The 24,229-nt window shown below is 33.4% G+C and overlaps 3 protein-coding genes across 3 annotated transcripts; 1 reads left to right on the top strand and 2 right to left on the bottom strand.

Moving 5' to 3' along the window:
• The first annotated feature begins 601 nt into the window (after positions 1–601).
• Positions 602–1,120, top strand: LOC126849335 (uncharacterized protein F54H12.2-like). The gene has a single exon (XM_050591064.1). It carries the CDS (start codon positions 602–604, stop codon positions 1,118–1,120), a length of 519 nt encoding a protein of 172 aa, XP_050447021.1.
• Positions 1,121–7,397: 6,277 nt separating this feature from the next.
• On the bottom strand, positions 7,398–11,088 carry LOC126848976 (cytochrome P450 4g15-like). Its single transcript, XM_050590398.1, has 8 exons — positions 10,768–11,088; positions 10,418–10,631; positions 9,950–10,246; positions 9,430–9,853; positions 9,152–9,220; positions 8,442–8,610; positions 8,056–8,230; positions 7,398–7,815 (listed from the first exon to the last, which is right to left on the bottom strand). Exons 1-8 carry the CDS (start codon positions 10,907–10,909, stop codon positions 7,629–7,631), a joined length of 1,677 nt encoding a protein of 558 aa, XP_050446355.1. The 5' UTR covers positions 10,910–11,088; the 3' UTR covers positions 7,398–7,628.
• A 3,455-nt stretch (positions 11,089–14,543) lies between these two features.
• Positions 14,544–23,361, bottom strand: LOC126848998 (helix-loop-helix protein delilah-like). The gene is made up of 5 exons (XM_050590447.1): positions 22,528–23,361; positions 22,042–22,159; positions 20,520–21,275; positions 19,776–20,175; positions 14,544–14,775 (listed from the first exon to the last, which is right to left on the bottom strand). Exons 3-4 carry the CDS (start codon positions 21,161–21,163, stop codon positions 19,782–19,784), a joined length of 1,038 nt encoding a protein of 345 aa, XP_050446404.1. The 5' UTR covers positions 21,164–21,275; positions 22,042–22,159; positions 22,528–23,361; the 3' UTR covers positions 14,544–14,775; positions 19,776–19,781.
• Between the last annotated feature and the right edge of the window lie 868 nt (positions 23,362–24,229).

Genomic DNA, 24,229 nt, shown 5'->3' on the forward strand with positions numbered 1-24,229 from the left:
GTTTTCGTTGGTTCGTCCTATCAACGCGGTCATGGCATCGGCAGTTTTCTCGGAGGATTATTCAGACGCGTACTACCCTATTTTAGTAGAGGCATACGGGCTGTGGGGAAAGAAGCTTTACGCGCCGGCGTTAATATAATCGACGATGTTGAAAATAATATGCCGTTTAAGGTAGCGGCCAAACATCGATTCGAAGAATCGCGCGACAATCTTAAGAGAAAAGCTAAAGAAAAAATAAGCAGTCTAATGAAAGGTTCGGGATATAAGACGGATGCGAAAATGCATGTAGCTCAGTTTCCTTTCGTCGCGCTCGATACGTGCATCGCTAAATCTGCGGGTTCGCGTAAACGTCGCGGGACGTATAAGAAAAATTCGTCGAAGGTCAAGACTCGCGGAAAGAAAAAAACCAATACGCGGTCATCGGGCAATAAGAGGAGGGGAGGAAAAAGCAGTGAAAAGGCTTAAGACATCCACGAAACGCCGAAAAATCGGTAAAAAGCGCACCGTATCCGACATATTTTCTTAAACGCTCGTATAAATATAATCTTTGAAAGCGGAAATTACAGCGACGAGAAAGTAAAATTTACGCTAATTAAAAGACATGTCCTTTCTTCATACGCATTCGAGCGAGTGTTTAAAGAGTGAACTCGACCTCTTCTCCTTACCACCCACGCAAACTAGTATCGAGAGTTCACAATGGATTCATTACAAACCCGTGACTTCGCTCTCGGACGACTCGCCGATAGAATTCGTCATTCCCGGTCACGGAGAAGAATATTTAGATCTCACGCACACCATGCTGAGTCTTCGCGTACGCGTAGAAACGTCAGGCGATTCCACAGGACACGTTACGGGAGTAAGCGGCAGCGCAACGACGGACAATGTAGGCCCCGTAAATCATTTACTTCATTCCATCTTCAATCAGATCGACGTGTATTTCAATCAAAAGCTCGTATCGCCGCCAAACAACGCTTACGCGTACCGCGCCTACATCGAGGCGTTGTTAAATTATTCTTCACCGGCAAAAACTTCCCATCTAACCTCATGTCTATGGGACGCGGATACTCCCGGACGAATGGACGAACCGGTGGAATCAAAACGGCAAATTCCGCTCTCGTGAGACGCGCTCATTACATACGAGGAGGACGGGCTCTAGATCTTATAGGACATCTCCATTGTGATGTTTTCAATCAGGACAAATTTTTAATTAACGGTGTAGAAGTACGTTTGAGGCTCGTTCGTTCGAAAGATTCGTTCTGTCTTATGGATAGTAACGGTGCGTCGTCGAAAATTCATATACTGGATGCGAGTCTGCTAGTGAGAAGAGCGAAGATAAGCGCCGGATTATTGCTCGCACATGCAAGAATGCTGAGTAAAGTTACGGCCAAATATCCGCTCACGAGGGTCGAGGTTAAAACATTCACGATCCATAGCGGTGTTGTGGGCGAATCGTTAGATAATGTAATACTTGGTCAACTTCCGAAAAGAATAATAGTCGGTTTTGTCAATAATAAAGCATTTAACGGCGATAGAAAATTAAATCCGTTTAATTTCAAAAATTACGGCATAAATTTCTTCTCGCTGTACGTCGACGGCATGCAAATTCCCAGTAGACCGTTACAACCCTCTTTCTCGACAGAAGAATCGCTTTACGTCGAGGCTTATCAAACGCTCTTCACGGGAACAGGTATTCATTTTTTGAATGAAGGAAATTCTATAAGCAGAGATGATTATTCAAAGGGCTATACGCTATTCGCTTTTGATCTTACGCCCGACTTATCGGCTAATTATGCAGGACATTGGAATCTTGTGAAACATGGTAGTTTACGATTAGAAGTACGATTTGAGAAGGCGCTCACCGAGACCGTTAACTGTATTATTTACGCAGAGTTTGATAATGTCATAGAAATTGACTCATCCCGGCAAGTCATTGTCGATTTTGCCGGTTAGATTTCCGTCGTTCTCTATAACGTAATACTCAAAAATTTTCTCCCAATTTTCCCCTCCACCACAAACGATCAAAATCGCAAACATCAACGTGCTACGTATCAAAAACATGCAGTACGGTAAAAAGATTTCAGTTTCATTCGAGACACGAGTATCGACGCTTCGCGAAGAGTTTAAAACTAACTCCAGAGCACACAGGTTTTCGCATTATGGATATAATCGTCGACATACAGGGTTTCCGTGATGCTCGCGAGAAATTTATCCCTAAAGAAGTTGCCGTTGTCGCCGTTGACGCGCCAATTGTCGGACATTGGATTATGATGCCACCGCATTCGTTTGGCGAATTACCGGAAAATGTAAGACGACAAAATAATTGGCTCACGCGAAATTATCATGGTATTGAATGGTTCGACGGCGAAGCTAATCCGAAATATTTTACAACGCATCTACGCGAAATAACAAGACATGCCCGCTATATTTATGTCAGAGGATGTGAAAAAGCAATCTATTTGAGAAATTTACTCTCCAGAGAGATATATAATTTGGAAGATATTTCCCCTGCATTTAAAAATCTAACGTCGAGAGAAGGACGAGGACGATATTGTGGTTATCACGGATTTCGAAAATTCGGAATCTTTCATTGTGCATTACGCAACGCGAACAAATTAAAATGCTGGATACTCGAGCAAAATAATTTTGTCGGCGGCATTAGGAACAATAGTACTCCAACTTGCCACACTCCGGATAAATGTGAAACATCCTATGACAAAAACGAGGAAATCAGTAATGCAGATGATATTTCTTATATCATAAATGAAAATATTAAAACGCTGTCAAATAGCGAAATAGAGAAAAAGAAAATTTTTGAGCCCGATTAAAGAAGAAAAAAGGAAGAAGAAGAAGAAGAAAAATTTGAATTATCGTCGATGATGGACAAGAACAAAATCGAAACAACTACGATCTCCGTGCAAGCAGGCATTGAAGACTCGACGATACAAGATGATCAAAACGAGAAACCGAAAGAGGTAAATACTGAAGTTATCGAATATATAATACCACTCGTACGCTTGCCGTCGAATCAAAAAAATGAACTCACGCGAAATTTTACAAGCATTACGACACATCAATGCCAGACACGCGGGAGTTTATCCAGCCGACAGAGTCCCGAGGGTGTGGACACGGTCGACAGCTATCGTCGCTAATACAGACGAGCACAATCGACCTGGAGAACATTGGGTCGCCTTCTTCCTCGATGAGCATGGCACAGCCACCTACTTTGACAGCTACGGAATACCCCCTTGCACCCTGGATTTCTCCTTCGTCTCCGCCGAAACTCCATTATTCATCACTGGAATACTCGACAATTGCAAGGAATTTTTTCGCAAACATGCGGACACTATAGTTGCGTATTTTTATATTATATGTGCAATGGTTATGATCTTAATCGATTTCTTAGTCTTTTTACCGAAGATTGCGAACATAACGATCGTTTAATTGTACAGTTATTTCGTAAAATTTTTCTTTGCAAAAAGAAACAAATGAAACATTGTATACTATGCGCTGTTACGTTTAAGAATGTAATTCAAATTGTAATGTTATAAAAAATACAGTAGTGTCATATTTTAATTATATGTAAAATAATTATAAAAATAAATGTGAGATTTATACTTAAATTGTTTGATTTTTTCAAGTAGCCGATGATACTTAATGTTACGTAAAAAATATGTACATTCGAATATTGCTTTAATATTGCTCGTGTATGCGAGGAATAATAAGCTTATCCGCGCTCCGGGGGCCCACCGCGGCGGCCGCATGCTCGCGCTAGCGTTTCCGGTCGGCGAACGAGCGAAAAGTACCGCGGCCAATTAGCTGATAAGCAGCCGCGGAATCGACGCGAGTAAGCGTATTCGCGGAGGTGAGCTCGCGTCAGCGTTTTTGAGCACCGCTGCTTACGAGCTTGTACGCGGTGCTCTATGCATGCTTATGCTAAAAATAAGATGTTCGTCTAACGCGCGGCTAACGCGCAATATTACTAGGCGATAAAATTTTTTATGTTAATAGTAAAGAAGAGGGGAGGAAGAGGGGAGAGGTGATTAATAGGAAAGAAGTAGGGTAAAAGAAAATATATTTAAGTTTTTTAAGGTTAAAACATTCTATTTATTGAAAATAAAATTTTTCTTTTTTATCAAACTAACAATTGCGCTTTAGTAAAATTATACGTACAATTTCATTAAAACCTAGCGAAAGCAATTCTTCGAATACAATATTAAAATATACGTCTAAAAATGGTAAATTATTTATTTGTGTTCGTACATCGCGCTCGATTTCTTCAAAATTACCTCTAATTGTAAGTTTTATAATTTCACAATCTACGTAAGACGAGGGAAGTTTTAATTCTATTTCGTTAATCAGGTATTTGGAGCACTCGTTGACGGTGTCGGTAATGGGAATTAACCGTGCCAAATGAGCGTCCACACATCTTGCGATATCTTCCAGGCCGACAAAAGTAGTTTTCTGCATCACAATGGCGACGCTGTACGTTTTTGCTTCTTCAACGGGGCTGCTCCTCCGTCTCGTTATTATTCGCCGGTTGTCCCGCATTTTCCTTATAACTCACTATCACTGCCCTTGTTCCGTAAGCGGTTGTGAAGCCGATGGAAATATTGTTGATAATAATCGGACTTGGTTTGGATTTTTGATTCTCGCACAAATACTGCTTCATCTGCTCCATGCTGATTTGAAATTGCTGCCAGGTGTCGGTGTCGAGACATATTCCATCTGCATAATTGCCTGTTAATTTTACAATCGGTACAAAGCAATTTTCACTCGTCGCCTGCAATCCCACGTGAATCTTCTTAGTATACGATGCGTTAAGCCCGTACGTCGTCGATAATAATAAATATCGCTGATCGTTTCTTCTATCGAAGTCGGTCTTGAGGCCCGATTTGTTAATATCACAAACGTGAGTAGATTTAACAAAATCGGTTAGCTTTTCCGTTCACTGGATACTTTTTGCGGCGGCCATTTTTATCACTTTTTACCGAGAACTAGTTGAACACTGGTCACAACAACGACGAATACTTGTACCGAAGCCGAAATGAAGATTTCGAGCAAACTCAAATGAATAAAGTTCCGCGTTTTCTCGCCTTACTTATATACTGAAATATAAGGAAAAGAGTGGGAAAAATATGCAGCTAAATAATTGAAAAACAACGAATTCCCATATTTTCCATCCATTAAGAGTTAACATCTTTTTGTAAATGTTATAAATATTATATTTAAATGTAAGAAAATTGTACAAAACATTTCTGTAGCGTAAATAAAAATGTTAAATTTAATGTAAATGTTAAAATATTAATTTTAAATATTACCTGAAAACGTTCAATTTTTCCTTTTCTCTCCTTCCTTCTTTCCTTCCTAGACTCTGCGGCGCCATAGCTCTTTCAATCTCCGATAGCGTATCGCCTCCGATGACGACATCGCGTCTACCTGCGTTGCATGACTCGACCGGCGCGGACAATCATGTCCGATCATGAACGCTTCGTATTACGTTTGTATATCTTGATAACTGATAATTCCGCACTAGGTGATTTTTCTTTTTTCAGCAAGAAGGAGAGACGCGGGCGACGCGCTCGCTGCAGTTCGAAGTTTTTCCGTAAGGACGCTCGAAGGCGAGAGATACCGTATGTCATGCGATATTTTTCGATTTTCCACAGGGCTGGGGAGAAGGAGGAGGAGGAGGAGGGGAATGCAATGGGACATCTCTGCTGTCTTCGGCGGCCGATATTTTACCGGCTTCTGACACCTCGGACATCTTGTCCACTTTCTCTCTCTCTCACTCTATTTTCTCTCTCGTTTTTCCAGCTCGTCGGAACCAATCAAACAGCCGGCAACTATAGGACAATCCAATCGGAGCGCTCGGTCGCCGGGCCGGAGAGACCTACTCTTCGCTTAAATGCCCCATCTAACTCTCACTCTTGTAAGATTTCAGTTAGCCCACCGCACTAGGACCCCGACCAGAAAAGCAGAAGACCCAGGTTCCAGCCCGAGTATTTCCAGCCCAGGAAAAAATAAAAATAAAAACTGCCTCGTGCACGTCCACGACTCCCCCACTCTTAAAAAATTTTAAAATTAAAAATCGCCTCGTGGACGTCCACGAGTCCCCACTCTTTTTTCTCAGGTACCTGCCCAGGGGACAGGGGAAGGGATCACAGCGGGGGCTGGCGCCAAGGGGAAAAGGGGGACATTCCTGTCTCGCTATAGTGGCCCCTATACTAATCCTAGCCAAGTACAATTAACCTTTAATGATACTCTATTTATATAAAAAAAATTAGCTCGTTATCTCAAAATTTACAGAAGCTAGAGCCACCACGTCCTTTTCATGCACATACATACACACATATGAACATTTTGTAAAAATATGTTTTTCCATCGTTTCAGAACATTTTGAACAGATTGCCATCGAAATTTAAAAAAAAAATTATAAAAACATTTTATGAGAAAGCAAAACGTAATTATATATTAAAAACGTTATTAAATAATTACATAATAACAATAGAAATAGGATTAATGCTCACTGATGTGCACATCTGTACATATAAAATAACAATATGTAATCATAAGAATACTCAAGAAAATATCATGTTTTTATTCAAGCATTAGTAAATAAATATATATAGAAATAAATATATATAGAAAATTATTAATAATTCATGCAATGATCCAATTATTTAATTAAAAGGACAGAAAAGGATGGAAGGTAATTTTATGCTCTCTTTATTAATACTAGAACATTACTATTTGTCGTAACACACTTTCTTATATATTGTATGCAAATATGGTATATTGTTTTATATTTTATAATAACCAATATGTATTCTATAATAATATATTCAATATATTTTAAATTTATATTGATATATAATAATAATATGTATATTAATATTTTTAGTTTTTAATCTATACGTGTTTAATATATACTGGTTTATAATTTTCAATCTATATGTAATAAAAATAAAATTACACATATAAATCAATAAAAGCAACATTTTACGTTTGGAGTCTGTCAGGCATCAAGTAGATTTTTTACTTGAGATTCACTTTTGACAGACTCAAATTTTAGATTTAAATTCTTTGTGGAATCTATAAAGTATCATATAAATAATGCTAAAAAATATAATTTTATAATTTTCAGAAAGAAAGACTCTGTACACATATCTACATATGTTACGCATAAAAGATATATGCATTACCAAAATTATATACAAATAGAACAATAAATATATTTTATATAATGTTTTATTTGTAAAAAATTATAAAATTAATTCAATCTTAATGATCAGTTTCATAATTAGCATTGGATAATTGAAAAGGAAAAGCAATTTATTCTTTATCTATAAATAATTAGTATCTATATAATTGTATATATAAGGAACAAACGATATATCAGATTATTTTTAGATATATATATTTTAAATATATATTTAATAATTTATTGATTATATCTCAACACACATCACATAAATATTATTCTGGAAAAATATTATAGATAGAAAGTTCTTCAAAAAGAACTGCTCCAAAATGTATATATGGAACATGAAACTCTTAATAAAGTATATATCAACACGTTTAGATTTAGTTTGCGCAGAAAAAGAAAAGTTAACTTCTTGCTGTTTCTCTTCTTATATACAAGATACGGGCTTGCGCGGCTCAAGCTTAATCTTGAATCCATCGTGTCTTTTTAGAATGATGTCAGCTCGCAATATAAAATCGTCGTCTACCACATCTGAAGTGACACGGTAATATCTAAGTATTGTCGATAACAGAACCTTCAATTTCAGCATAGCGTATTTCCGTCCCACGCAAGATCTTTATAAAATTTTTTATTATTAGATATATATTGCCAAATATTACATATAACATTATAATAATCGTAATGTATTGTTTTTATGATAAAATATTTTCATGAACTGCTCGTAAAATATTAGAAATAAATCAAAATTTTTTAAATAAACAAGTGTCAAACTCAAGTATATAACAATATTTCTGCATGAAAAAGAGATTTTTTTTTAATTTCAAAAAAGACTATAAAAAATATCTATTAAATACCTTGGTCCAGCGCTAAATGGAATAAAGGAATAGTAATGTCTCTGTTGCATTTTTTCGGGTAGAAAATTGTCCGGATTAAAAACTGTTGGATTTGGATAATATTTCTCCGAACGATGTACTGCGAATTGTCCAATCAGTATCGTGGCAGTTTTTGGAAGGATATAATCGCCTGTAACTGTCATACGAATGATATATATATATATATATATATATATATATATATATATATATATATATATTATGTATCTTTCTTGTTGAGTTTATTTGCTATACAAATGAATTGTTAATGTTTATAATAATAATAATAATAATTAATATTATTATGGAAATGTGATTTGAAATTAAATAAAACAATTAAATAAATTAATTAAATAAAACACGCTTACTTATCTTTACATCTTCATTAAGTTTTCTACCAATCAAAGGTACCGGTGGGAAAAGTCTCAAAGATTCCAAAATAACTCTTTCGAGATATTTCATTTCTAGAGTGTCTTGAAAAGTGCATGGCCGATCGCTATCGCCGAAAATTGTATCCAATTCTTCATGAACGCGGGCCTACACAATGAAAATCATCAATTAAAAGAATTAGTTTACGATCAGGTTAAACAATATCAACCTCTTTAACAAGAATAATAAAAATATACAACTGCTTTAAGAAACTTTAATTAAAGTATTATTTTAATTTTAACAAATTTAATTGCAAATAATTTAAAAATTTACAGACAGTGAGATAAAATATGTGTGCATGTCTGTGAGATAGACAGCTGTTGATATTATTATCATAAAAAATAATTGCCGAATTAAAGAATTTACAAGAATATAAATCTGTTTTATGTACATTTTTGTTTAAATGTTAATTTTAAAATAATATTTAACGTATTATTATTTGTATGCAATTATATATTAATTATTGTTTTTATGATTTAATAAATATTAATTGTTAATACTAAACTTTAAATATCAATAAAATATTTTGTTGTATATTAGAAAAGTGATAAAATTCTTCTTTTTAAGAACCAATATATAAATATTTAAAAAATCCAAAGTTTTTTTTTGCAAAAATATTAAAATAAATATTAATATAAAATAAGTCTACCTGAATATCTTGATGATTTCCTAAGGCGCATAGTGTGAAACTCGAGCCAGCTGCCGTAGTATCATGACCCTATAATAAATCTATAATTACTTTTCTAACAATGCATCAAATTGATATAACTCGTATACGGTAGCGTAGTTTGATATATACAAATTTTTTTAGTAAAAGAAAGAGAGAGAGAAAATGAAAAAGTAATTTTTATTATAAATATCAATACGTATAAAAAAATTTCTTATACGATTGAGTTTACTGTTTTATATGAGAAATTCAGCACATACCTCAAACATAATAGTGTTTACTTCCTCTCGAATCTCCTCATCAGTCATTTGCCCACCATTTTTTTTCAAATCCAACATCATTTCTAGAAAGGCGAGTCGTCTTTTTTCACCTGTGTCATTTTCATCTATTTCATCGAGATCATCTCTTACATAATGCAGTTTTGTGTACTTAGTAGTAATATTTTTGTCATTTTCTTCATTTTTGGTCATGTTCAAACTTTCCATCGATTTGTCGTTTTGCATTTCCTTTTGTCGTTTTACATTCTCTTTGATATCTTGAGATTTCTCTTTAATTACACCATCTGTTAGACTGTGAATAATATTGAGCAGTTTTTCTTGCTTCTTTGCAAACTTTGTAAGTTTAAAAATTAGGTCAGAACGCAATGAAAAATCATAATGTCTTCTGTGCAGGATATCACTCATTCTGCAACATTTAAATTATTATTACAGTAAATTTTCTTCATGCCAAATGTTCAATAATAAAATATATGTAATTTCAAGAAAAAAAAATAATATCTACTTCATTACAGCCATGGCATAATCGTATCCGGTCTTCTGTCTTTTTTCTTTTCTGACTCCCATTGCAGTTTCCGTTAAAATGTCAACCGTTACAGCTGATAGATAATCGTGACAGTCGAACTCTTTTCCAACTTCATCGCGAAGCCGTCTAACAAGATCCATGCTATTTTCATAAAATAAAGGTACAAATGTCTTTAAAATACTCATATGAAATGTGGGCGCTATTGCCTTCCTATGCCTGCGCCACTTATCGCCAGTTGTGATTAATAAACCATCTCCAAGCCATGGTTGAAAATATCTAAGAAAAAAGATAAAGAAGTTCATAAGATATATGTATCTTTGTGAATACAATAAGATTGAATACGATGGGAGATCTTAGATATACAGAATGGACAAGTTGCACGTGTACATAAAACTCATAAAAACAAGAAACAAAATAATATAGATTGTTAATTATTTGACTTATTACTTATATTCCACGGATTTGTCGAGGTGCACAGAGCTACCCAAGATTATTTCAATATCTTGTGGATCAGACAGAGCGATTATTACTCTTGTTCCGAAATATATGCTTATTACTGATCCATACTGTTCAAGCTGTTTAAGAGCTACACGTAATAAACTTTCTGGAGATAATCCCAAACTTATTAATGTGTGGCCTATAATTGGTAAGCTCGATGGATCTAAAAGAGAAAATAAAGAATTAATTTTAATCAATGTAGGATAATAATTTATCTCTTTAAAAAATCCAATCTTATATCGTGTTAGAATTTACTTGAAAGTATATTAACAGTTAAAATGTTTAAATTGTATACATACTTGGTAGCTTTTTTGCAAGTTTAACTGCTCTATTAGTCTCGACATAATAGTATAATGCAATTAGCGTTGTGATAAACACGAGAAATAGAGTACAGCCTATAGTCGGTAAATACGACACTGTTACATCCATTGTTGCATCCATTATGGCTATAAATTATTATCCTATAATGTCACAATAATAACGCCTCGATCTTTCTTGATATGATCAAATGCAATAATAATTTAATAAATAATTTTAATTATTTTGCAGTAATTGTAGAAATGTTGCACTGATATTCACAGTTTGTAAAATGATGTTCTCTTTACTTTTAACCAGCTCGCAAGAATCGATCGATTATTTATAAGCTGATGTGATGAGGAAATACGAAAAATATTCATTTTAGTTCGTAATTATACAGTGACCTTACACTGAGTGACAGTGACCTTATGTATGTATGTCACAATGCATGCTCATTTATATTACGAATAGTAGATTGAATGGAAAAATGTTGTCATGCAATACATCGCAGCTTTTTTGAAATCAATTCTCAATTATCAAAATATAGTATGTATCTTTTTTTATTTTGTAATTTATATTTTGCAATAATTAGTTACAATTATTGGAATTTACTAACTATAATTAATTAAAAAATGGATAATTATTGACATGTTTGCAAACAACATCACACAAATATTGATTGTGTCTAACAATTTATTTAATTTACATTATCATATTCATGTGTACATTGAATTTTTGACATCACTTGATATCTTTACATTTGTATTCTTTTAGATATGTCATTTTATTCATGAGAATCTCTAATAATTTATACGCAATATAAGACTGCCAAAGTTATTTTTAAAGTATTGTGGTATAATACAATTTAAACTAATACATACTAATACTATCAAATTTACTATATATATATATATATATATATATATATATATATATATATATAATGCTATCAAATTTAAATCTCTCTGTCACAATATTTTTATTATTTTCTTGCAATTTTTTATTTGTATTGCATGATAATTCCTCTTTTAAGTAAAAACGTTTTTTGATAATTAACATAATGCATAATCATTGTTGATGTAAGATTCTATTTAGGATATAAATATTTATTTTTTTCATGAATATGTACGAATTTATCATTAGGATTTAAAATATGCCATGACAGGTGATAATGCAAATATGATTAAATGGTCATGTAATGGAAAAAAATAGAAAGACAATTGGCTCTTGTAAGTAATATATTGAGATGGTGCAACGATAGTTGTAGACATTGATGATTATTGAAATGTGCTCCAATATAATAATAAAATCAAACTCTCGACGTAATAAAGAGAAAGTAAAAAGAAAAAAAACAAGTATAAACAAAATGAGAACAAAAAAAGAGAAAGTATGGACATTTTATCTCTTTGTAATTTTTTATAAAATACGAAATTTTTTATGCGTTATTATTATTGTTGATTTTGTTTTCGATTAAACTTATACTGCTTTTTTCAATAATTTTTTTCAGTTTGATAAACACATAATAAAATAGAATATTTTAAGATTCTTTTTTGGTTATATAAATTATAGAAAAAAATAGCAAAATACAAAATAATAGTAAATAATAAAGTTTAAGTATTAATAATAAAGTTTAAGTATTAATTGCTCAATTATTATGTACATAAAAATATACAATATATTTTCTTGGTGTATTTAAATCTTCGAAACGTTATAAGTTATATGAGTTGTATATTTAAGTTTAAATGTACACACACAGACACACACACACACGCACGCACGTACGCACGCACATGTATTATATTTTGTGGTATAGGTTGTGAATCATTAAAATTATAATATGTATACTTAATAATATGTATTTTCTAAATGTTCTATAAAACAAGATATATTAAATACAAGAGATTGTAGAATACTTATTTTAAATTAAATCAAGGCACTGATATTTACAAAAAAAAAAAACATCAGTACAGTACTGATAGGTCTACGTCCACTTATTATTTATAGTAAGTCTTAATCCTAAAATAAAGTTTTCGACATTCTTAAAATAATTTGATTCAACTCGAGACGAAAAAACGGTCGAGTATTTTGTAACACACTTGTAATATAAAATTTACAACAAGAAAATAATATTCATTATAACACATTGCTCTTGAAGAAGTATATATTTTTATATTATATCGCGTAAGAATTTTTATATTATGTCGCAAAGAGCATGCATATATTATAATGAATATAATCGCATAAATTAAGGTACATTTATAACAATTTTCTCATTTTATTAAGCGCATTTTGTAAATAATATTAATATTTCTATACACATATACGTATGCGTATCTGTATGTATATGTGGTATGTATGATGGAAGCGGTATTCTATCACTTGATACATAATAATGATTAATAGCGTAAATTCAAGACTTGATCGCAGTGACAGAATAAGGCACATGAGCATACATATTTTCTTAGCACGCTATTAAATGTATATCTAAATATAAGCAATATTAAAAAAATATTTATTAGTTACATATATTTAATTGCCGCAATATCATGTACATTTGACTGACTGATTTTATTATGGAATAGATTTAATATCGCAAACAGATAGCACGATTTTCTCTGCTTATAATATAGAGCAACTTACGTATTTATATTTTAAATTTTTTGTCAAAAAGTACGAATACAAAATATAAATATTAATATTTATCTCTTATGATTAATTAAGGCACTTTTATTTACAAATATTTTGATTGTGTCTCGCGTCGTTAAAGTCGATTGACAGTTCATTCCTATATTATAGAGAGCATGAAAAATTCAAACTTAATAAGATCAAAGGTAATATGATTTGCAAAACAAATTATGTAAATAATATCTGCAAACTTTCTGCATTGTAACCGGTAAATATAAATGCGTTTTAAATATTCTGAAGCAATTTTTATATAAATAATAATCAGAAGCTTTTTTTTATTTTTACAGAAAAAAAATTATTATAAAGTATTTATGGCGACTATATCTTTATAATGCGCGTTTTTTAATGCATTCTCTCGTTGTTTGATATCACTTTTTGATGCATTCTATATATTGTGATCTTGTATTTCAAATACATTTAATTGTGCAATAAAAAATAGATACGACAATAATAAATATTATACAAGCATTTGTCTTTAAATAATAATGTCACGTTTTATTCTTTAAACATATGAAATTTGTAAAAATTTGTAAAAATATGATAAAAATTTAATAAAATACTGGATACTCTAACGATCGATGATATTAGTATAATGGGAGTTATCTGTTTATGTTATATAACGCGTATATTATACATATTTATCTTATTTATAAACATTCGTGATATAAGCAGTTTTATAGCGAAACTCACGATATAACTAATTTAATTGTACTTGTTGTGATATAAATAGCCAAAAAATAAGTATTTTCTTTCTGGAAGCGCAAAATGTCATTGCTAAAGAAAATTATAAATATTTTTCTTCGTTTTCTTGCTCTTAGAGTATTAATTAATATAGAGTATGTATAGGCACTATTTCAATTTTTGATGTAATTAGTGTGCATAAATACAATAATTTTTTAAAAATATAGTTTTAAGATATAATGCAACACAATCTTTTTTTTAGAGACCGTTAGATGAAATATTATATGATATCAAAATTTATAATTTCTTTTATATATATATATATATATATATATATATATATATATATATATATATATACTTATTAGAAAAATATACAATATAAATAAACTCTGTTTTATTGATGATTCGAGACAGGATGATGAATAAGTTTGTGGTAGTTGAATACTTATAACGGTAAGTACAATTTTCCGACTTTTGCTATTGATCACAATCAAAATCACGCGCTTGCGTTTGGACGTCGTATATTTTCGAGAATGGATCTTCGCCCAGTTTTGAGATCATGCGAAATTTTAGCGAGGTATATTATAATAATGGACCTCAAATTGTTGCAAGTATTGACCTTTCCTAATCGAAATCTGTAACTGAAAAAAAAATCACAAAAGATTAATACATTTCATTATACAATATTAATAAGTAATATACAATATTAAATTGCTATGCAAATAAATATAAGAGCTCTTTATACAGGATAATGGACAACGATCGATATAAAAAAAGAATTGAAATTTAGTTTTTGGTAAATAATTAGATGATGTGTGTACTTGATATTGTGAAATCAGCATTTTCTAAAAAAATTGTAAATAATTTTAGCTTGGACGATTACATTACGACGATTTTGATCGCTTATTTTTATTTTTATAATAAAACATTATGTGCCTCTTTTTGATCTATTGTGAATTGTGCGAGTGCAAAAATTCTCTTGCTTGTGACAATCGTTACTATCCGAAACAGTCCCATGAACCCTCATCGAAGATTTATATCGAAAGAAAACATTTTCCATCACAATTTCGTGATTCTAAAAGTAAGGGAAGGAAGAAGGATCCCGTGTGTGTATCCTCGAGAAATATCCTTTGTCCCGTGTCGCTATTGTATTCTGTTCCACTGGATCACGCGGATCCTCGTTTACCTGAATTGTGGGGAAGAATTAAATTCGGAAACGAATCATCGCGAACATCCCGTAGATTCCGGATATATCGTGGGAAAAAAAAACGCACGTACAAATAATGTGGCAAATCCTCATCTTTCTCCATAGAACGAAACTACGGAGAAAAGAAGGACTACGATAGTTTCGATGTGAAAAAAGATGTCAAAGGATGTGTCTCTCACAGCATATCAGATTACGGAACTTAATAAATAAAAAGTAATTTGTGTAACAAATGTAAATACAAAAATTGATTAACAGACAATTTATATATTTGAATAGTATAATATCAAATATAGTAGAAATGGATATTATTATATATATTAAATTAAAAGAGTTTTTTTTAATTATACATAGATTATAATTGAGAAAAAAATAATTTACTGTAACGAATATATAAAAGTTGTGATTATATACCTAGTTTGAAGCCGGCAGCTTCGTAAAAGAGCGTGATAAAAAAAATGTTATATTTTTTTCCACGTAGAATCTACAAAGATGCCGATAAAAGAAGCTTGGGAAAAGCGTGTGTGGTATACGTAAGTGGTGAGAGATAAATTGAAGGATCTGCCACGCCCGTACTTTTAAGATACTAGAAACCGACATGAAGTATCTTAGGCGATGTATGTCGTTGTCTGGAAATCTTCAGACTTATATCTCCTTATCTGACGCATTTCGATGTTGCATCGAAATTTCCGATAAAAAAAAATAACGTATACATTTTAGAATGCAATTGAATTTTTCATATTAAAAATTTTTTGATCCTTTTTACATTTTGAAATGTGCAACTAAACTTTCCCAACAATTCCAAGAATAATATAGTCATATAAAAATTTCATTAGATTGATATTATAAATAATAATTATAAATATTTTAATAATAATTATGTATTAAAAATATGTATTATATAATGTATATGTATTATAAATATGTATTATATAAATATGTATTATGTATTATAAATATTTTAATAATAATATTTTAATAATAATTAATAATAATTATTTTGATAATAATTATAAATAATAAATAATAAATATTTTATTAAAGTAATATTAAAAATATATAAATTAAGAAAAAGAATATAATACACAATTCCAATTAAACATAATAAAATATTATATATATGATGCAATTTCGCAGTTATGTCAGAAAGAATGGTTTAAAAAATTGAGAATTTAGTGATATTAAAATCGACTTCAAACGGTCGCCATCGTTTTAAAGCAGTCGCATTGCCATGCTGGTAATGTTTATTGATAAGATAACCAACATGCGGGTTCCACCAGCATAATTGTTCGTTGGATTCTTTGTTTCATGCGCTAAATGTCCGTGGAACAAGTCGAAGGCAGCAAATGACTGTAACGATCGCTGCAAACTTTGTCGCGATTTTTTTCACGACGCAATTCGTGCTAATTTGCTTACGATTTAATAGTCAAGTGTTTTTTTCCTTTTTGGAAAATATTTTTTTTTTTTTTTTTTTTTTTGAAAGAGAAAAATCATGTAAAATTTGATATTTAAGGCGAATGCCAGAAAATAACTAATTTTTATTAAGTATAAAAATACTATACTGTCATTAAGATAAACCATTATATTAACAAAAAAAAAGATTTATTTTATATATCACAAAATGTTTAGCTCATTATATATAATGATTAATTTTCAAGACATCTTGCTCCTCGCTTTGCGAAAAATTTGGCTAACAGCAGAAAAAATGCTACTCTCCTTCTATTTTTTTTTTTTTTTTTATAAAACGAATTTATGCACTTCTGTCGTCGAAAGGGTTTCGAGAAAAATTCACGCCATTAAATGGTTGCAATACGGCCGTATCTCATATCACATTTAATCTTTATAATACGTTTCAATTATTAAAGCGAGACGCGGTCATAATTTACTCCAACTTTTAACTCACGGCTTTCCGACCATCCCTGCCTTACATTCCTACCGAGAAATCCTCTTGTATTCAACGCTATATTATGCCACTTCAATTAATTATTTTGATTATATCGTGGATTATTTCGCGCTTAATTCGCATAGCGCACGATTACCGTTATTTGTTCAATATGTTATTCAAAAAAGGGATTTAATTGGACTGCCCGCGGCTCGAATGGGTAAAGGGTCCCCGGGGAAACCGGGTTCTTTCCTCACGAATTAACGCGGGGTTAAGGCCTCTTGCGCCCCTTTACACGAGAAGCAAACTAAAAGCGAGAGGAAGAAAACCGGCCGCACATACCGATATATGTGACCGGGAGCTACAAGTAAGGAATTTATTAAATTAATTTGACACGACAGCGCATCTCGTAAATTTCGTAGATGACCTCACTTTATAATTGTCCAAGAATTCCTTGCCGACCGCCTCATTTCAGGCCCTTCCGCGGAAGCTCCTTGTCGTCCCTACATTGTAATATAGCAACGTATTCTATCAAAAATGCAAAAAGAACGCGACACATTCCGTGAAAAAGGAGTTCATTCAAAGATAAAAATTCGTGCATCAATCAATCAAATTTGAGAAACTTTTTGAGGAAATAATTAGGACAATAAATACAAAAATTAAAATTATCTTTCACAAATAAAAAAAAAAAATATTGAAATATAACGTATTTCGCGCTACTTAATATTCGCTGGTCCAGAAAATAAAATTCCGAGAATAAAGACGACGCGCGGAATATAATAACTGAGAGCAAAAATTCCAACGTGAAGCGTTTTACGGCTGTGACTCGGCTTTTTTAAATCGTCATGCCACGCATATGTCAGCAACGCGGCGGCAATGCAGCTTCTGTTAGCTTAACGTATGTGCATTCAACGCTATTCGTCGGCCTGCGTGTACATACGGCACACGTGGGCGCTACGCACGTTTCTAAGGAAACCGCGACTTCTATTTGTGGCACGGCAACTGGCACCCGCTCGCCAGCTGATTTTTTTCCCATCGCAATCGCGCACCCCAAGATCGAATGTATCGGTCATCGCTACGGTTATACAACTCTTATATGCACTTTATCGATTCTAAGAAACTTGATCTAAAATTTGTCATATGTAGAAACTATGAAGAATATTAGGAAATCTTATAAATAAAATATTAAAATATTATATAAAATATAAAAATAGAAAGAAGAATTCTAAATAAATTATTTTCTTTTAAAAATTCATCTATGCATTTTTAAATGTAATATAACAAATAAAATGTGTAATATATAAAAAAAACAACTTATAATTCTGTTATAATTTTAGTAGATTTTCGCGGAAATATCGAAAGAAATAAATATGTAAGCCATTTTATGAATACATATTTATCAATTTTGTATTTAAAGTATTCCCTTAAGCGGATTTAAAAGAAGTAACTCGATCGTGAAACAAACATGTGCTAGATATCCATGGGAATTGATGACCAGCAATTGGAAACCAAGAAGATTGAGGAAGGTCTGGTTGCGAGATATTTCAAGGAGAATATCCAACATATGGCTAGACGTTCCGCCACTTCCGTTCGTGGTTGCACGCTTTTAAGATGACACACCATGATCCACCATGTGTCACCCAAATTGCATACTATATAGACTTTAGGTTCCTGTGATCTTCGATGCACAAATGTAATTGAAAAAACGAAACTACAGTTACGCGATTGCAAAACTTAAAATACGTCAAAATTCAATTTCCATGAAAAAGAAAAATGTAAGATTGTGAGTCAAACATAAATTATTTTATTACAATTACTTTGAAAAAAAAAAAAGTTCTTTTCTTATTCATATTTAATAATAAAGATAGCGAATAAAGAATATAATTATATACAAAAATAATAAATTATAAAGAGAAAAAACAAACTTTTTAAAGTATTATTAAAATCTCTACGCGCGCCGGAGTTTTTTATCAGCAAGATACGTTCTGCGCTGATAAGGTCTCTTTGAACGAGAGGGTTCTCGATGTGACAGCGAACACAGAAGAGACCGTGACATCCAAGTGTCACGTCGGCACGTACTTCGCAAAGTGGTTTTGGTGCGTAAAGTTTATTTTCGGGCCCGACACCGGCGTAGCACGTGTTCGGAGCGAAGCGTCGAACACGAGTTTCCACTTGGCGGTGCTTCCGCGACGCGGGTATCACGTGTGCATCCTGGATGCATCGACGCAACTCGCGGCGCCCGCACGAACCGATACTTCCACCCTTACCCCGTTTATTTTTTTTTTTTTGCAAAAAAACTTTTGCATTAAAATCGAGCGATCTTTGCTCCCCAAATAATTATTCCTCTATTTATTAATGTATGACGACAAAAATGAAGCAAAAAGCATTTTACAAAATATATTCTATTAATTAACATAATTTTTTATTTAATAAAATAAGAAACTATATCATGGAAATAATTATTAAATTATTTAAATTTATGTAATTTATGATCCCGAGTCGGCAGACTTGTCATCTCCAGACTTGAATACAGATAGAACTCGTCGGAAACTCACCTATGGTTACACGTGCGTCAGCCGTTGCGTGTGCTGTTGATGAACGAGTCTACCCTGTTCCTGTTCCCACCAGCTGACGACGTCCATGAATTCCCCCGTCTCGGTGATCTCTTGCTTGTAGTAAAGAGCCCCGGCGAAGGTCTCCGGACTGGTCGCGTATACAGTCGTCGCACCCTCCTCGCTGTCCCCGGCGCCGCTGTACGGTGAAAGAATTTGTGGCTCGAGATTCTCTTCGTTCTGTGCGTAATACTCCGACGGAGGCGAGGCCACAGAATTTGGTGACAGCCTGGAGAAATTCTGTCCACCGGTTACGGTTCGTGGCTCCAAATTTTCCTCATCGCCTATCGAAGATGCGTAATAGTCACGTGGGGATGAAATGGCATGTCGATTAGGGGATAATCTGTAGGCAGAAAACGCAGTTATATGACTTAAAAAATCGCTTTTAGTTTTTCCATTCAAATGTGTATATCAATTATATATATATATATATATATATATATATATATATATATATATATATATATATATACATGCAATAATTGAAAAGAGATCATAAAAGTAAAAATCCTATAAAAAAAAAAAAAAAAAATGAAAAATGAAAATATTGTTACTATGTAATTGTATATAATTCTTTCCATATAAAATATAAAATAAAACAAGCTTTAAATATGCATTTTTACGATATACCGTGTTGCTTGTGTGTCTCTTTTCAATAATTGCCATAATTCAAGATCCAGAATTTACCTGGACAACGTAATTTTCGATTTGACATTACTTCCGTCCTCTTCTTCGTCCAGTTGTTCAGTTTCGTCATCTTCCGCGGCTAACATGTCGTCCTCGAGAGTGAGTCTCTCGCCGGAGCCGTTATGACTCGAAGAGATAACGCTACTAGTTGGAGAAGGTGCACACTGTGCACCGGTAGAGATCTTGGGATCGTATTCGACACCGTCAGCCTCAGCCAGGAGCCTCTGAAGGCCTCTGATGTATTCGACGGCCATCCTGAGAGTCTCCACTTTGGATAACTTCTTACCCCTGTCTCCGTAACCCGCGGCAATGTGGCTCGGAATGTGTTGTCTCAACGTGGCAAATCCATTGTTTACTTGCTTCACGCGATTCCTCTCCCTGGCATTTCTTCGAGCAACGGCAACAGGCGGCGGTTGGCCGTTCTTGCCGTGCTTCTTCAATCTGGAAGGATCGTAGGGGGGTAACACGGTCGCGGAACTCGCTGCGTTACCGCCGCTGTTGTTTTTCGGGACTATCAGCGTCGATTGATTACCGATAATATTGTTCTCGTTATCTTGCAGCGTGCGCAGCAACATCAATTGCTCCTGATCGTTGCCGTTTATTTGTACTCTATTGCAGAACACTGTTACCCCCATGGTCGCCATTATGTTTGTTTCAGCGAATGCTTTTTAATGACACAATTCGTTTACTTCCGGCTTATAGGATCACTCTCTTAAAACGTGTAAACTATCATCGAAATGCAATTTTTGCTCCAATCTGAAAAAAATAATTTTTTTTTCCCCCGTAAGATTCTCGATATTTCAAGTTCGTAAGCAGTTCGTAAGCAATTAATACTATTAGAAATATTATTAGAAATCTTTATAATTAAATTTAGTAATAGTAGCAAAGCTAAACAATTTTATTCTAATAAAAATGCGGCTATAATTCATAAATTAACATATCTTACACATCTAGTTTAGAATATTTTGGTAAATAGATTTTGCAAATAGTATCGTATGTTTCGTACATTATTGTGCCGTTTCCACAATAACGTTGATTAAATGAGTTGCGTTAAGACAGCGGAGTTGACCGGTCGATAAACGACACTAATGCTTGTCGAGGACGAACCTAATTGTCGGGCTTATAAATAAAACGTACTCTCTTGTCGGAGACAAAGGCGATTATCGAGGCAAACCATTGGAAGACGGCTCGATTGGGTATCAATTCGAATCTGGGTCAAACCTGTCGCTCGCAAAAAGTATTTATAAATCTTTCTTGTAAAGACTTAATGCAATTATCATTTTCAGATTGTCATTAATAATGTTCTTTAATATTTATTTAAAATTAATAATATATATTTAATAGTATATAGTCTATACATATTTTACATAAAGAGACTTTTATATTTCTTTTTCTAAAAGTGATGATTAGCTATTTCTCAGATAAATTGTTAGACTCGAGATAGAGATATGTAAATTTATTTTGCTACAGGTTTTTGCATAAATGTTTCTCTAACATGTTTATAGCTTCTTTCTTTACTAACCTATGAAGTTAATGACTCCAACCGAGATCTAATTGTCTCGCTGCCGGTCGCCATGACTTAAGTAAAGCATGAGGTCACCGTCTATTCTTCTCAACGACGGTCGTCGACTCCTCGAAAACTATTATACAAATTTTTCAAAACAAATCTATTTTACTTACGTAAATTATCAGCTTCACTTTTAATAAAAGGAGACCGTCTTTTCTATCTAATAATATCAAGAACCGAACCCGATTCCGTGCATGTTCACTCTCGACAATTTCGCCGAATAAAATAATAATAATTTTTTAAATTTCTATTAAAATGGCAAATTTTGTTGTATTTAATTTTAAAACTATCACGTCCTAATTATGAAAATCAAATTTATTTCTATCTGGAAAGAATTTATTACTCTACCATAATATATAAATATTTATAATTGGGGGAATAATGTTATATTTTTATATTTTTAAATTAACGTGTATTTTTTTTTCACAATTCAATACTCACCAAATATTAAGCTGTGACTTCCGATGAAAATAGTATGATGCTTGTCATTAAGATGAGATTCTCCAACAATACACACATTTAACGTTACGTCTTTTATATATACAATAATAACATTATTAAAAAGCGAGAGAAATCTCACTAGAGATTAAAGGCACTTAGGTTTTAATAATTATCCGTATTTATCATTCATTCATAATGAATGTTTTTCATCGATATTTTATTGCTATCGATTGATGCACTTTTGTTCCTCTTTAAAACATCGATGTACTGCATGTTGCATATATGATCAAATCATATTGAGGTTCCGATTTCAAACTCGATTTCACTAACAACAATCACTAGATCATTTATATCGAACACACAGTGAACTTTCAATCAATTAGTGATTAAATATCGATGCAGTGTCCTCCTTAGACGAATGATAATCGCAATTGACGCGGCTTTAATATCGATGCAAGGTTGTTAGAATCAATATGTCTCATGTTAAATTGTCAATACACACAAGACACAATTAACGTTTATTATATTTTCTCTACAAGAAAACGTTTCAAATATTCAACATTTGCAAATGAAATTTTGCGACGCACTCAATTCGACTGAAGCCTTTTCACTCTTCACTTTCTTTCACTTGCAACCAACAACGATTCACGTGAATCATATAATTTACACAACCACCGGGCAGTTCCGCGTTGATTAACAAAACGGAAATACATTCGAAAATATATATTGGCGAGAATACAAAGACTTGCGGAGACTCGCGTTCACCGTCGCTGGAAGGAAGAGATTCTCATGATCACGTATGATCAGCACCTCTGTTCAATAATCATACTTCCGTCCTATGCACTACATGGCGTCCGCGTCGAGAATGAGCGCGGACATCGATAGATGGGTTAGCATCTTGCCGCACCGCGCCGAGTTGGAGAGAATCGCGGGGTTGGAGCAAGAAGGGAGAAGGGCGCCTGTACATAAGAGGGAGCGAAACCGTGGGCCATAGAAACCACGAAAGGGAAGAGAATAGGGAAGAGTGAGGGAAAGAGAAAGAGAAAGAGTGAAGGATGGTGGGGATTTTCAGCACGCGCCGCAGCCCCTCGTTTCTTCTCCCCCGGAACTGAAAAAGGGGGACCGTGTACGCGCCATATGCCGGGGAGAGAGAGCGCGCGCGTGTGCCGGTTGTACGGCTACGTGTGTGGGTCTCTAGGGCCCAGCAATAAATGCGCACATTGATGAGTGCGTGCGTGCGTGCGTGCGTGCATACGTGCGTGCGTACCTTGCACGCAATTACCGCTTCACGTACCAGTGGCGTCCGCCGCCGCGGAAGACTGTACGAAAGACAAAGTGATCCCGGTAATCTAATGCGTAATTGAACGGCGGTCGATGCACGATTAAAGAGGGCTATGTTATTATGTACTTTGGCCCTTATTGCCGTACGCGCGTCGATACGCGTGCTGGGAAATAATATTCCTAAATACAGTCATATTTATATTGATCTGCTTAGCGTCTGCTCCCATCCGGCATGTTCTACTTGTGTCCAAAATATTGTATTCCATTACTCTCCCTTTATAATCCGCAAGTAGTAAACTGTCTAATATTTGTATCGATACATAAATCTCTCTCCGCCGTTTAATACAAAAATTACTTATGCGGAGATATTCTGATTATCTAATGATCGAAGATAACGTAGAGATCCTCGTGCTAAATATTC

This window comes from Cataglyphis hispanica, chromosome 4, assembly GCF_021464435.1.
Source record: "Cataglyphis hispanica isolate Lineage 1 chromosome 4, ULB_Chis1_1.0, whole genome shotgun sequence".
Classification (NCBI taxonomy): Eukaryota; Metazoa; Arthropoda; class Insecta; order Hymenoptera; family Formicidae; genus Cataglyphis; species Cataglyphis hispanica.

Coding starts and splice junctions, on each gene's coding strand:
- LOC126848998 (XM_050590447.1), bottom strand. CDS start 21,163: ATGGCGACCATGGGGGTAACAGTGTTCTGCAATAGAGTACAAATAAAC. Junction 20,176..20,519: donor TCGAAAATTACGTTGTCCAG/GTAAATTCTGGA, acceptor TTCTGCCTACAG/ATTATCCCCTAATCGACATG.
- LOC126849335 (XM_050591064.1), top strand. CDS start 602: ATGTCCTTTCTTCATACGCATTCGAGCGAGTGTTTAAAGAGTGAACTC.
- LOC126848976 (XM_050590398.1), bottom strand. CDS start 10,909: ATGGATGCAACAATGGATGTAACAGTGTCGTATTTACCGACTATAGGC. Junction 10,247..10,417: donor GACAAATCCGTGGAATATAA/GTAATAAGTCAA, acceptor CTTTTTTCTTAG/ATATTTTCAACCATGGCTTG. Junction 9,854..9,949: donor TATGCCATGGCTGTAATGAA/GTAGATATTATT, acceptor TAAATGTTGCAG/AATGAGTGATATCCTGCACA.